General features: G+C 50.1%; 1 protein-coding gene across 1 annotated transcript in view; it reads left to right on the top strand.

Moving 5' to 3' along the window:
• HTR4 (5-hydroxytryptamine receptor 4) overlaps positions 1-15,548 on the top strand; it is a 48,392-nt gene that overhangs the window by 22,648 nt on the left and 10,196 nt on the right. Inside the window, exons 4-5 of the mRNA XM_066197108.1 lie at positions 690-843; positions 1,513-2,249. Of these exons, the coding sequence (XP_066053205.1) occupies positions 690-843; positions 1,513-2,249 (891 nt within the window). The remainder of the gene's footprint in view (positions 1-689; positions 844-1,512; positions 2,250-15,548) is intronic.

Raw genomic sequence — 15,548 nt, 5'->3', positions numbered from 1 at the left:
AACCAACAGAAAAATTGATTTCTTATCTCTTTGGGAAGACATTTTTAGGTCATAACTGTTTTAGGAGCAGGGACCTGTTGTTCTTGGGATATTTTGAATGGATCTGGAGGAGGGAGGAGACTTCAGGGCACATCCCCTCGACGGTACAAAGACACCCTTGCCCTGTCCTTGGGAAGGTTAAAGCCCAGCTGGAAAAGAGGTGGGTTCCTGGGAAATGGGAAAACTCACTTCATTTTACCGACATTTTCACAGCTTTGGGAGACTTTGTTAAGTTGTGGTGACAGCTTTTGCAGCCTTGTCAAAATAAATCTCCAGTGCAGGTAGGAAATTCAGCTGAGGCTGCCTGGAAGGAAGGGATATTCCTTGGAGGATGGGAATGTCCTCAGTGCAGAGGGAGAGCAGGGCTGAAAATGGAATCTCTCCCTTGCCCTGTGACCTCTGACAACCCACAGCATTTTCCTGTGCCTCGTTCTCCCTGGCTGCGAAGCAGAAAACTCTGTTTGTTTCCTTGAACCCAGTGGAAACATCTCAAGTTCCTGCGTGAGAGGCCCAATGGAAGCAGACTACGGACTCCTGCTTTCCCTCTATTTCAAAAGGCAGGAGAAACAGCTGGAGAAAAGGCTTTACAATTTACTTTTCAGAAGGTTTGAAGCCTCCTGTGAGTGTTCCTGTGCCTTTTTTCCCCGCAGGTACTATGCCATCTGCTGCCAGCCCCTGGTGTACAGGAACAAGATGACGCCGCTGCGCATCGCCGTGATGCTGGGAGGCTGCTGGGTAATCCCAACCTTCATTTCTTTCCTCCCTATCATGCAAGGCTGGAATAGCATTGGCATCATTGATCTGGTGAGTAGCCAAGGAGGGAAGCCATTCCAATGTGTTGGGTGCTGGATGTTCTTTAAAAAGCAATTTTCAGGGAAAGGGAGGAAGAGGGAGAAATTTTCCATTGCTGATGCAGAGGGGCTGCTCTTTATTTTGGAGGATTTCTGGAGGGGTTCTTTAAGCAGGGTTGAAGTGGGTCTGTCCTGAAAGGACTGGCACAGGGACAGTGGTGGCCCGGGGGAGGATTTTACCCACATTCACTCTCAGTTCAGTCAGGAGTCCTTGGGAAAATGGCCAAGCCTCAGCTGAGAACACCTCAGGAGTCCTTGGTCCCCTTGGCCTTTGCAGCTCTCACTTAAATAAGAGGCAGGATTATTCTCTTGGTAGGATTTGTAGTGCCAGGACAAGGGAATGGCTGCACACTGCCGGAGGGCAGGGTTAGATGGGATATCAGGAAAAAATCCTTCCCTGTGAGGGTGGTGAGGTCTTCTGTGTGCCCAGGGAGGTTGTGAATGTGTCCAAGTGTGCCAGGATGGTTGGACAAAGCTCAGAGCAATCTGGTCTAGTGGGAGGTGTCCCTGCCCATGACAGGGGGTGACATGAGATCACCTTTAAGGTCCCTCCCAAGCCAACCCATTCTCTGATTTCCCCATTCCCACTTCCTCCCTCCTCGCCCTCCCCTCCGCACCGCAGATCCAGCAGAGGCAGTTCAACAAGGCCTCCAACTCCACCTACTGCATCTTCATGGTGAACAAGCCCTACGCCATCACCTGCTCCGTGGTGGCTTTTTACATCCCCTTCCTCCTGATGGTGCTGGCCTACCACCGCATCTACGTGACGGCGCGGGCCCACGCGCGGCAGATCCGCCTGCTGCAGCGCGCCGGGAACCCGCAGGAGCCTCGGCAGCACCCACAGCACCCACAGGAGCCATGGCAGCACCCTCAGGATCATCCACAGGAGCCACGGCAGCACCCACAGGAGCACCCACAGCAACACCTCCAGGAGCCACGGCAGCACCCGCAGCAGCAGCCCCCACAGGAGCACCCACCACAGCACCCTCAGGAGCCCCGGCAGCACCCCCCCGACCAGCACAGCACCCACCGCATGAAGACCGAGACCAAAGCTGCCAAGACCCTGTGCATCATCATGGGCTGCTTCTGCCTCTGCTGGGCGCCCTTCTTTGTCACCAACATCGTGGATCCCTTCATAAACTACACGGTGCCCGGCAAGCTGTGGACGGCCTTCCTGTGGCTGGGCTACATCAACTCGGGCCTGAACCCTTTCCTGTACGCCTTCCTCAACAAGGCTTTCCGACGTGCCTTCCTCATCATCCTGTGCTGCGGCGACGAGCGCTACCGACGGCCTTCCATCCTGGGCCAGACCGTGCCCTGCTCCACCACCACCATCAACGGCTCCACGCACGTGCTGAGGTGAGTGCCGCCCTCGGGGGGCTGCCTGGAGCAGCTTAGAGGGCGTTAAAGGAGTTTTATAAAGTGAAGACTGATTCGGTGATCAGAATTCGATTTTACTCCAGTTTTCCAAGAGCTTACATAGCATTGCAAGGAGGTTAATAATTTCTACTGCAATAATTAAGTTACAAGATCATACAAGCAACTCATGCATTTTACAACATCTTTCTCGTAGAAAGTTGATTGAATCTCTCCTCTTCCCGTGAGCGGGATTAATCCCACCTTCTCGTAATCTCAAAATTCTGTTTGTCCCTGCCATGGCATCCAAGTCATCAAACTAGCTATGCTAATTAAACCTGTCTTACTCTCTGTCTTGTGTATTCCCACAGTTAGAGGGTGTTAAAGGAGTTTTATAAAGTGGGTATTTATTAAAAGGCCTTCAGAGGACACACCTTGGGCAGTAGGAGAGCCTGGCCAGGGCTGCACCCAAGATGGACCCTGAGTCATCTGGGGGGCTCTTCATCACTGGGGCTGGTTCTCCTGCTGCATTGAGAGGCTGCCTAGAACAGAGGTTAAAGGAATTTTGTAAGGTGGGTATTTACAAAAAGGCCTTCAGAGGATTGTTTTGTCTGACTGAGCTGTGAGGAGAACTTGCTGACGCTTCATATGAAGTTCAGAGTTATGTACCAATGCAGTGCGGAATCCGGAAAATATGAAAGCTCAAATTTCAGGCATCAGAGGTGGCCTGGGGGACATCTGGGGGACATTGGGGCTGATTCTTCTGATGCCTTGAGAGGCTGCCTAGAACAGAAGCTGGACAGAGTTAAAGGAATTTTATAAAGGAGGAATTTATTAAAAGGCCTTCAAAAGACACACCTTGGGCAGTACAAGAGCCTGGCCAGGGCTACACCCAAGATGGACTGAGATGTACCCTGAGTCAGGAGTTTTCACACTTTTATAAGTTTTGGTCCATTTATACATTGGGGTTCATTGCGCAATTACAGCTCCAGGTGACGCAATCCCACCCTCCCAGTTTGCTCCCCTCAATTCCCTGTTTTTTGCACTTTTCGGGCCTGAAGCTGCAGCGGTGCCCTCGGTTGTGGGGCTGGAAAAGGATCGTTTGGTGTGACTGAGCTGTGGGGAGAACTCGCTCACACTTTATATGAAGTTCAGGGTTACACACCGATGCAGTGCAGAACCCGGGAAATATGAAAGCTGAAACTTAAGGCATCAGCCCAGGGCTGTGCAGAGCCTGCAGCCACCAGCAAGAGGAGTCTGTACAGAATTGCTTTCATTTTGCAATGTCTTGGTGGTATAAATACTTAGAAACAACTTAAATTCTGAGAAAGGAATAAATAAATGCTCAGAAAGGGATGGGGCAGAAGCAATCCTGAGGGTGCTCGCACAGGCTGGGTTGGTAGGGAACAGGTGTGTGCAGTTTCTGCAGGGGTGTGCCCAGGAGAGAGCTGAGAAAATGCAGAAGCTGTGTGTGAATTTTGGCATCTTTTGGTCTGTCTGGAGGGAACAGCTTGACCCTGTGGTTGCTGCCTGCTCCATCTTCTTTAAGAAAGGGACCAAAAGTTTCTGCAAATGAGGAAGTTGTGGCAGTGGGATTTCACAGGTGCTCTTTGTCCCCTGGCAGGGAGAGCAGTGGCAGGAGGGACAGACCTTGTGCTGAACTCAGCTATGACAAAAATTAGCACAACAATGAACTGTAAATAGATGGGGATTTCTGGGTGTTCAGGGTTCTGTGCAACACCAGACTGAAAAAAAGCCAAAGTCATCCGAAAAATGCCGTGTTCCCCTTGAAACAGATTGTTTGCATTTCTTCTGTCATGAGCAGATATTTATTCAACACAAACCAACTAACTCGTGCCTCCACAAATCATTGAACTCCTGTACAGCACAAGTGGATGGGGAGCCAGGTCGGCATTGCTGCAATTCCTGGGGGAAACAAGTTGTGAAATTTTGCCACAGCGAAGAAGATGACTTTGGGTGAAATACATTTGAGCAATGATGAGAGCAGACAAACTCTGGAACATCTGGGTCAGGGAGGTCACTCTGGTGTGTTCCCATTTCCTCTCAGAAGTGCTCAGAGCACTGCATTGGTCTCTTCAGGGAAAGCTCTGGTGAGAGGTTTATTTACCACTCATTTTCCAGCACTGAGAGGTCTCCTCCAAATGTCAATTGGATTTCTCCAAAGGAAAACACATCCTGATTTTTTTTTTTTTTTCTCTTGAAGGAGCCAAGAGAAACAAAGTGGGGAAAAAAACAGAAACAAGCACCTTGGGAGGTTGGAACTGCAGTCAGTCCCAGTGCTCCCTGTTGGAGCAGGGGTGCAGTAACTCGGGCCTCCAGTTTTTAGAGGTTTCACAGCTCCACAGATCCATTGGAGTAAAAATAAATCCCTGCTGGTTGTAGGAAAGAGGTCAGAGCTGCTGTGGAGCAGAAGGACGAGTGATCACAGGATCCTGGAACCACAGAATGGTTTGTGGTGGTTTTTGAAGGGTTTGAGATGTTTTTTGAAAGGTTTGGGATGTGTGGCTCTCAGGCAGGATCCCCCCACAGCACAGGGTGGTGCTGGGGGTGGAGCAGTGACCCCATCCCACCTGAGAGGGGGACATTTCATGGACTGCAGCTGTGGCTCAGCTCAGGAAACGCAGAGGTTGTTCCCCAGAGCTGTCCCTGGTGCCCCCAGCTGGTCTCTCATGGATCTGGGCTTACAGGTAAAATATCTCCTCCTCTTCTTCCTCCTCCTCCTGTCCCTCATCCTTCCCTGGGCACGAGGGCAGATGAAGAGACCACGGAGCTCCCCAAGGCAGAGCAACACCCTCAGTGCTGGGGATTGGGAAGGGTTAAAATTTCTGACTGCCAGAGGATTTTAATGATCCTGCCAGATGAATCGGAGCTCTGACAGGTTCTGTCTCCTTCACTGCAAGTTCATTAAGCCCAAGTGGATCGTTTTGTCTTGCTCTGCCCTTCCCTGCGTTCCCCAGCACTCCCTGTTTCACACTGGATTTGCACTGGGCGTTTTTGGAGGTGTTTTGGAGGCAAGTGTGGAGTTTTTGTGCTGGTGGCACCCACAGAGCTTTGGGGTCTGTGTTGTCCCTTCTCCAGCAGTTCTTTTATTTACGGCACCAAGAGAGAAGATTTTTTTTTTTCCCCTTTGCCAAGGTGCTGATAAATCACATTCCCACTAAATTATTCTAATTTTTTTTGGAAATTCCTGAGCAAAAGCTTGAGAAACACAGCAAATGATGAACATTTAAAAGTGGTGATTTCAGTGATATTTCATTTGTTTTGCCCAGGGCAGGGCAGCCAGAGGTTGCTCAAGATGTGTTTTCCACTCCAGAGGTTTCAGTTCAGGGATCAGCTCCCTGTGCCAGCTGAAGTGGCTCCAGACCAAGCCCAAGCTGAGGGGATCTGATTGCTGCCTGGAAATGCTAATATTGTTATATAGGCAAGAGATAATTTGGTTTTCACCTAAATTTCATTAGCTGCCAACCTGCAAAGGGATTCTCTAAAAACACGGGGGATGATTAGGCTCAACAACAACTAAAAAAAAGAGTTTTGTCATTCCTTGAAGGAGCTTTCTTAATTTTTTAATGAGCCTTTGCCAATATTTACAAGCAAACTTCTGTTCTGACTTCCCTGGCGTGGTTTTCCAGCCTGGCATCAGTGCCAGCCTTCCAGTGACATTCCCTGTGACCATCAGAGGTTCCTCAGACACATTTGGGCTGAGTCAGGGAGTGCAGGGCAGATTTGGGATCTGCTGCAGGATCCCTCAGGCCCAGGGATGTGGGTGTTCCGCAAAGCCCAGGTTACCACCCTGTGCCAGAGGAGCCTCCTTCCCCCAAACCTGCTCCCCAAAGGTCAGGACACTGCTGGAGCCCTGTCCCAGCTCCAAAAATACTTCACAGAGAGCCTCTTACAAGAGAAAAGCCTCTTGTAACTGTCCTGAGTGAAATCAAGGTATTTCTCTTATTTCCTACAAAGGAGAGAGAGGATTAGAGTTTTAAAAACTCACTTTCCTCCAATTTCTGAAAGAGACTCGCTTTCAATATGCCTGGACGTCGGAAAAGAGAGCACAGTGAAGCTAAACCCCTTTTTGTTATTTGGCCTGACACGAGGTTCAGGATCAGAAGTTGTGCATCAGTTTGTGTCAGGTGAGGCTCTGCAGGGCACCTTGAGCTTTGGAATGACTGAAACGTGTCTTTGGCTGCTTTCAGTTGCACCATTTGTGCTGTGGGTAATGAAGTTACCCAAAGCAAAAATCATCAAATTGATAGTTATCGAAAATCATGCAATTCCTAATGAATGAAGTAATGAAGTTGTGTTGTGGTGGGGCAGGATCTTCCAGCTGGGGTTAGGGATCCAGAGCAAAGCCAACATTCCCTGCAGCTGGAATTCCTGATAGCCCTGGGGAAAACTTCCCACTTAAATAATGGAGTGCAGCTCCAACGACAGCATTTAGATAAAACACAGACACCCCTCATCGTGCAGCACGTACTGAATCCAACTGCCAGACCTTTGCCAGTCTCTCCACTCATTCCGCAGATCCAAAACAGGATTTAAAACTAATTTTGGTACCTGAATAATTTCAGTTACGGGTAGAAATTTGCTCTCCACCTACTTGCCTTCTGTTTCAGCTGACCTTTGAATGTGTTGGGCTCGTTCTCTCCTCTCCAGAGATTAATTTGGTTTATCAGGAAAGCGTTTTCAGACAATGCAAATCAGCATGTGCAAAGAGCTCCACATGCCTTGGGGTTAGAAATTCTATGGAAACTTCAGCAATTGTTGTCATGTTCTGTTCTTCCTCGGGGCAGCAGTGTCTCCAACTCAGAGCTAATTGTGTAAGTGCATTTTAGTTTTAGGTTCACTCCTTTGTTCTACCTTTCAATAATTCTCTTCCTTGCTGACTGCTAGAGGGGAATTTATTTAAGCACTGCGTGCACCACCCCATTGTAAACCCACAATGTGGAAAAGCTTCCCTGTTGCTGCAGTAAAATTATTTTTAAGGGTTTTGGAGTGGCTGTGGAAGAGAAAACCTTGTTATTCCCAAGGCATTTGGCCAAAAATTTGGTATTTCCAGAAAGGTGTCAAGGCCTTTCAGCTCATCTGTTGTGATTTGATTGGTTTTTAGCCGTTTGCCATTTTTTGGCATCCTCCCCATTGCCCGTGGTGCTCACCCACCTGTGCTCCCAGCCCTCAGGCAGCTCTGAGCATCTTTCCACCTTCAGCTTTCCATTCCAAAACAGAAAAAAATGGCATTCGGCGGGTTTGGTTTGATTTATTTGGCAGAGCAAAGGTGATCCTTGCCACCATCTGCTGCTCAGTGCATCTCGGATGGGAACTGATGCAGAGCCAGGCTTGGTTTGGGTTTGCCACCAGTAAAGCTGCACTTTAGCTATGGGAACGTGGGAATGACATCCTGCCCTGCAAACATTCCACCCCTATTAAATCCAGCCGATTAAGGCTGTTGCTGCACGAGCTGATGATTTCCAGCCCTCACTCCTGCATTAATCTTTCTGTTCTGTGGCCACGACAGACCAGAAAAGAACATTTTAAAATGCAGGTAACCAGATTTAGGTGGCAGTTTGGGAACTCCCCAGGGTCTCCTACCCTGCGCTGCCCTTAAATTGGCTTCCAGAAGGCACAGGCACATTCCGGCCACGGGTTTGAGATGAGTTTTGCACAGCAATCCTTGCGATAGGCTTGGCTGTATAACTTTTCCTTGCTGGAGCAGGGCTGGGCTGGGAATGGAAACATTGCTGAGGTTCATCCGGAATTTCTGCCTCCCTCTGGTGCTGCTTCCCCTCAGAGAAGTCAGAATTCCCCTCTTGCCGCATTCCGCCTCCCTCGGCAGCGGTTTCAAAGCCGGTCGTGTCCCTGGAGTGTGGATGGTGTCTGACACCGGCGCTGACAGGCTCCCAGAGATCTCCCTGAAGGGTCGTTAATGAGGCTGTTAATTTGTGTCATTCCACTGAGCCATCAAAGCACTTCGGGGACTGCGGAGCACGTGGCGCTAAAGAGCTTTTTGCTTTATCTCTGGAAGTGTTTGTGTTGTCGTGGAATCGCTGAGGCTGGAGAAACCCTCCAGGATTGAATCCAGGCTGTGTCCCCAGCCCAGAGCTCTGAGTGTCACCTCCAGGAATTCCTTGGACACCTCCAGGGATGGGGACCCCAAACCTCCCTGGGCAGCCCCTTCTCTTTTTTTAATACTTTGCCTTATATGATGTCACAGCCCAAACGATGTGACATCCACACAGGAACGTTCTCCTGCTCTGAAATCCTTTTCTCTCTCAAAATGAAGTCTAAAAATTCCTTTAACCTCCGTGTTTTCCAAGCTCTGAGCCCTGGCAGTGCTTTTCCCACCGCTGAAGTGAAGCCACTTCTGGAAAAGCACATAAACAACAGTTTAAGTGCCACGCACAGCAATATATTGTGGAGATTTATTTAAGAATCGAAGGAAACAATATGGATTTGTCCCTTTGCAGAGCTACACGAACCAGAGCAGAGCCAAACAGGCAAACTCAAGCACGAAAGAAAAGAAAAACCAAGGAAGTGGTCCTGTCTCATATTAAAGTTATCTATGAGTAACCTTATCACTGATTGATCTGTCAGGGCACAGGAGCAGCCCCAGTTTGCACTGATATATGAAAGGCACATGAATGCGTTCAGGGAGATTCATGCCCTGTGCTGCTGGGCTGACAGGCTCTTATAGCACCCTGCTCGCTATTTATTAGCACGGGAAAGCACTTCATAACACTCGGATCCAACGCCGGAGACAAGAGCTGCACAAAGCAACTGCTCCACGGGCAGGAAAGCAATTAGGAGTGACACTTCCGCAAGTGCTGCCAGGAGATCTTCAAAGAGCTGCGTTCCCGGGGCTGGCACTGGGGGAAGGTGGGGACGTTTTATCCACCTGGAGAGTCCCATCCACCTCCCCAGCCTGGGATGAACCTCCTGCAGCCCCCCGGCATCCCTGCAAATCCATCCTTGGGCACAGCCCTGCTCAGCCTCAGTGGGAAGGAGGAAAACCAGGCACTGATCTGTGCTCCTGGGACAGGGACAGGACCCAGGGCAGGGCTGGAGCTGTGCCGGGGCAGGTTTAGGTTGGATTTTGGGAAAGATTCTTCCCCCAGAGGGTGCTGGGCATTTCCAGCACATTGGAGCTGTCCAAAGACTCCAGGATCACCAGCCAGGGATCCCCAGCAGCTCTGCATTGCCTCCATAAATCAGATTTTTGAGCAGTGAGCATGGCTGCTAAAATCACGGGGAAAAATTAAGTGGCCAAGTTACAGTTCCCTGGACTTGGGTTTAAGAGTCAGACGTGGCTTCCTGCAGAGGATCCTCAGTCAGACCAAAGGGGGGTTGGTACTCATGGAATGAGCAGGAGGAAGGCAGTGTCCAGCTCCAAAATCCCCTCCAGTGCAATACTGGAGAGGTTTTGGAGGACAGGCAGAGAATTCCTGCTTAAAACCCTATGGAGACAGGAGAAGGATTTTCCTGAAAAGCAGAACGATTCCCAGGATGGTTTATGGAAAAAAGGGCTGCACCTGATGGCTCAGATGGTTCTAACACTAAGTCAGGCTCCTTTCCGTGGGAGGTTTGGGAATGTGGCTGTGACTCTCATTGACTGCTCAGTGTTTGATGTGGGGCTGCTCCCGATTAACCAGCGCTGTGTTTTTTTTTTTCCTTTCCCCCCCCTTAACTCCCTCACTGTGTGTGTCTTTGCTCCTTCCTGCACTAAAAGTGGCTGTTCCTCTGTCTCCAAGCTCCTCCTGCTCTTCTGCAGCAGACCAGCTCCTGTCTAGCCATGACCATGCTCTGTAAGTCCTTTCTTTTATTACTGCAGCTCTGTCTGTTCACTGTTTATTGCAACCCACTTTAAACCCTCCTTTATTCCTAGCTGAATGTTTGTGGGGTGGAGCAGCAGCCCCAGGGGCACGGGGGGTGTCTGACAGGACACCGGGAGCGGGCTCCTGGCTGCAGGATCCTGTGGAAAACAGGGATTTTCCCCTTTGGGATGGTTGTTCTTACTCCAAGGACCAGGGTGCAGCACTGCAGGGTCTCCTCAGTGGGCAGCACATAGAGAAAAGGAGGATACAGAGAGTGGGTTTGGATATTAGGAAAAATTCCTCCCTGTCAGGGTGGGGAGGACCTGGATCCCTGGGAGTTTCCAAGGCCAGGTTGGGCCTGTCTTAGGTCAGTTAAACCTGAGAGCTCAGAGGCTTCGCCTTCCCCCAGAGGTCCCAGTTGTGTTCCTGCCGCCATGGGAATCCTCCAGGGCCAGGCACTTCCAGACATGCAGCTCCAGGAAAGCGGAATAAGTGTGGAAGTGGCTCCCTCCTCAAAATGTTTTTGGAACGCGGGCAGGGGAAAGGAGCAGGGCTCATCCCAGGGCTGAGCAAATCCTGGTGGCCGCAGCGACACAGTGACAGCCTCCCTGCGTGGGAAGACACGTCACAAGGACTGGCAGGACACAGGGGATGCATCTCCCCCTTCAGTTACACCCCACAGCATCCCCAGGTGCCCATCCCTTTACCTGCAGCCCCAAATCCTGGGCACACTGAGCAGCTCCCACTAAAGCTGCAATTATCCCACCAGGTTTGTGGCAGGCAGGGGCTTCCCTCTCCTTTTTCCCTTCAGTGCTGTTGTTTATTCCTCATCAGGCACCCAGATTCCAGGGAGGCAGCAGATTTCAGCCGTTGCTTCACACCAGCAGAGTTCAGGTCAGGGAGGGCCACTCCATGTGGAAGTTTGCACAGCCAGCTTCCCTGGGAGGGCTGGGCACACAGGGAGGGAAATATTTCAGAAGGGAAAGAGCATAGAAAAAAGGCTTTGATTGTCTAATTCTTACTACCTTTTATAAGGTGTTCCCATAGACTGCACATGATTGGTGTGAATAGGAACGACACCTCTCTGATCCCATGGGTTAAACCAGAGAAACAGCAAAACAGCACCTGGAGAAAGATTGTTTTGAGGAAGGAGAGTTGTTTGCCAAGATTGTTTTGAGCAGAAACTTTCTGGAGAAATTTTTCCTTGGGAAAAAAGTTAGCAGCTGCTAGCAGGCTAAAATCTCTCAGCCCCAGAAATGTCAGGCCCACACTGGAGGAAACAGAGAATCGCAGAATGGTTTGGGTTGGAAGGGACTTTACAGCTCAGCTCTGTCACCCCCTGCCATGGGCACCTTCCACTGTCCCACGTAATTCCAAGCCCTGTCCAGCCTGGCCTGGGGCACTTCAGGATTCTTCACATTTGGGGATCTCAGGTTTCACTGAGCTTCACTCAAAGGTCTCAATTCCAGCTGTACTGGGCTGTTACTCCTTCAGTCCTTTGTGTCAGGTGTCTGTGAATTGTCCTCCTGTGAGTGTTTGTGTCTGCTCTCATCCCTCTGGAAACATCCCTGTGTCCATCCCTTTATTGTGACCCATCTTGGCTGCAATTCTCCCAAAAAGAGCTCCACTGGAGAGAGGCTGCAGATGTGATCTGCTGTGTGTGCTGCCCTCTCTGCTCTCCAGTGGGGTTGTTGCCTCTGCCTGGAACAACCCAAGCTGAGCTGCTGCCAAACCCTGCGACCCTTGGACACAACACCTCTCCCCTCGTTCTGCTGGGCACAGAGAGGAAAATCTTGGTTTTCCCAGCGTATCTATGCAAAGCAGTTACAAAACCTCACCCATCTGGTCTGGTAGGATTTTACACTTGCCTGGTCAAAGTGACAAATACCTCCCTCAAGGTCAGGACAGCAGCAAAAGTAGCTCAGATTCAGAAAGCAACAAGGAGCAAGGACAAAAAACCCCAAAATGCACTGGAAAAAGCTGCCCTGGGCTGCCCCTTCCATGCTCTGGGCCAATTTTGCCCGGTCTTGAGACAGAACTGGGGCGATAAAACTTCTTGTTCTTCTGCTCCTCGCTTTGTCCTTGTTTATGTTCCCCAGTTGATTTTGTCACAGTTGTTATTGATGAGATCCTCAGTGAGGCTGCAGAAATGTTATTGGAGATCGTGCTGGGTCGTTTTTTTTTTTTTTGAGGCTTAGAAGCACTGAGAGAGAAGTTGTCAGTGCCTGTGGTAGGGACACAGCTGATTGAAACACCTCAGGCATCTGAAAAAATGTTTTCAACTTGTAACTCAAACCTTTTCCCACTATCATCCTCGGAGGCTGCCTGGAAGGAGAAGAAAAAGCTCCTTTTTGTCTTTTTTCCTACATTACCAACTCCTTGGTGTGGTGAGGATGAGCCCTGGTGCGAGTTATGTCTGCAGTGGCACAAGAGAGATCTTGGAGAGAGGTTTCAGCAGCAGAAACCAGGGGCTGCCCGATTTCCCAAAGCATAAATCCTTCAGTTTTGGGGACTGCTGTCAAAGAACCAATGGAAACAGCCAGCTTGGAACAGGCTTCCAGCTGGAAAGGCAGCGAGGATGATCGGTGCCTCATTAGCAGCGTGACTCCAGGATTAATTGCGGAGTGGAGCGGTGGCAGTTTGCTGTGCCCCGCGAGTTCCATGTGCTTTTCTGCAGCAGGAACGAGCTCCGGGGCTGTGCAGCATTTCTGGCTTGGGTCCAAGGGGAAGGAGAGAGAAGTTGCCATGGTGGGAATCAGGAGAGAGAGGGAGGCTTTCCCTTTTTTCCAGTTAAACCCCAGTGAAAGAGGAAGCAGGCACACGTGTGAGTGTGTGTGCTCTGTATTCCAAGGGCACATTCCGGCAGCAGGAGATGAGCCAGCTTCTCCAGGAAGCTTCTCCAAGACTTTTCCTCAGGATTTCAGAGATTTCTGAGCTGAAGCTGCTCCTCCACCCTCATTCCTTCCACCCGGGGCCGCCGGAGCACGAGGAGGAGCAGGGAGGGGACGGAGCCGATGGTGCCGATGGCAGCGCCATTTCCAGAGCTATCAACAGTCTCCTTGTCATAGCTCTTGGAATGGTTCTGCCATAAGCACTGGACTGCCAGCAGCTGTGCCTGGGAGGGCCTGGCCCACCTGGAATTCCCCTCCCTTGGGATGAAGCCTGGTTCCTGAAGGATGGATGAAATCTGGCCCTCATCAACAACCACCACGCTCTCCTAACCCACAAATCCCTGATGCCTCCAGACCTCCCTGCCTGGGCCAAGAAGAAGCAGAAAGTTCATGGAAATGTTGGGAGCAAACCAGTCAGGCTCTGCTTGTCTGCCTTTGGGAAGATTTTGGGTGAATGGGAACAACGTGCTCGTCCTCATCCCCATCCCTGGGGGTGTGGAACTCCTGTGCTTTGTGCAGGTGTATTCCTGAAGGAATCACAGCTAGAGAGAAGATCCTGGTGCCAAAATCTTCACAAGTGGAGCTGTCAAGCAGAACAGGAGCATCAGGAGCCCCTGGAGTTCCATGGTCACAGGACAGTCCCCACCTTTGCTCCCCTTTGTCTTTGCTCCAAGAGTTTTCCTGCAATGTTCTGGATTTTGCCATCCCAGCTTCTTTTTGGCAGAGAAGAGGAGGCCCAGAAGCTGCAGAGAAATCAGTGTGGATGTGCCAAGGTCCCAGGCAGGTGTTGGGGAAGGGATTGCCCTGGCAAACAGGGCTGGAATTCCTGCTGGAATTCCCATTCCACGGGCAGCTGATCTCTTTTGGGGGCTGGCTCAGACCCTGGGGATGTGCAGAGGGCACAGGGCCAGGTCGAGCTTTTGGAACAAGAACAAGCTGTTCACTCCTGACAAATCCCAGATCTCTCTGTCTCCCCCGAGCCTGATTCCTGCTCCAGAAGATCCCACAGGGATCTGAGAGCCCCAGCAAGGGGAATTGTGTTCCTGGCTCAGGGTGTGCAATATCGGGGATAGATTCTGGTCACTGAAGAGTCCAGGCATTTGTGACAAACTCACAGGTTACTCGGCCAACCCTCTGGAGATATTCTAATTAATTCTTTCAGTTTCTGGATTAAATTCTTGTGCAAAACGTCCCATCAAACAGAGGCCATTACATGGTGTGTTAGTGTAATTAAATAAAGACAGAACTGAGCTCCAGAGATGCCCACAACACTTAATTAAGATTAATTAAGCAACATGAATTACAGCTGGTGAGGATGAAAGGGAGCAATTCAGAACTGGCTCGGCGAAGGGGTGGGATGCTGGGTTCCTGAATTGTTTTTCAGACTCCCCAGCCAAGTTTATTTAAAGGGGTTGGGCTGAGCCCCTGGCACAGCCCCATTCTCCTGCCCAAACACAGGGATCCCCCTGCACATGGGAGAGGCAAGGCCTGGGTGTCTGGAGGCTCAGTAGCACAGATAAAGCTCTGCCAAAACAAACACAAGATTTTCTTCACTCCCTCTCTGAGGCTGCGGTGTGATCTTCATTCCTGGGAATCAGAGAATCCCAGAACGGTTTGGGTTGAAAGGAACCTTAAACCTCATCCAGTTCCAGCCCCAAACCAGCATCCACCGTCCCAAGGCCCATCCAACCTTGGGCACTGCCAGGGATCCAGGGGCAGCCACAGCTCATCCTCCTCACCCTCCCAGCCAGGAATTCCTCCCCAACATCCAACCCAAACCTACTCTCAGCTTGAAGCCATTTGCTGAATTATTGGGCAAAGCACATCTTTACTTGCCTCAACATAACACAAAGCATCGTGGTACCAAATTGAATTTATTTTGTGAGGGCAGTTACTGCTGTAGCAGAGCCCAGACTTTAGTCAGTTCCACTGGAAACCTGATGGGTGAAAAGCAATTTTCGGTTCCATTTGCCACACGTATCACTGCCTTGCTTTTCCTCAGGAAAAGGAACAGACATAAATCTGAGCAGATTTTATTTACCAAAGCAGGGACTAGGCCAGAGATTTATGGACTGTGTCATCTCCTCTGGAGCAGAAAATAGCCAGGCCCAGGGGCAACCAAGGGATGGCACAACCTTCAGAAGTTTGAACTTGTTTGTTTGCTCTGCACAGCAAATTTGAAGGCCGTGTATAAAGGTGGGGGTCTCACAGGTGGCCCTGAAAGACACTCAGATGTGCAGAGAGACCAGAAGGAAGCACAGAATGACAGAAATTACCTCGTGTTAGCAGCAGGGATATGGAAATCAAGGGTTTACACCCACACACAGGTTTTTTGATGGGCTTGGTTACCTCCTCCTGTGCTCAAAATCAATTCATTGATCAGTGGAACTCTTCATGTCTCAATCTGCAGGGAATTTCTCTAACGAGTGATCTCAAAAGGAGTTGCTGAGAGCGGGATTTACTTCGAGTAAAAAAAAAATAAATCCCCACACCCATCAGAGTATAAATAAATATCTGCTTGATTATGATCCCTTGTTTTTTGGGTTCCCCACAAAATAAGCTGTGCCTTATATTCAGATTTCTGCCTC

The sequence above is a fragment of the Chamaea fasciata genome, unplaced genomic scaffold (assembly GCF_029207755.1).
Source record: "Chamaea fasciata isolate MVZ Bird 193981 ecotype frontalis unplaced genomic scaffold, bChaFas1.0.hap1 SCAF_15, whole genome shotgun sequence".
NCBI lineage: Eukaryota > Metazoa > Chordata > Aves > Passeriformes > Sylviidae > Chamaea > Chamaea fasciata.
The sequence above is the reverse complement of the archived record's forward strand: the minus strand, read 5'-3'. Positions and strand labels throughout refer to the sequence as shown.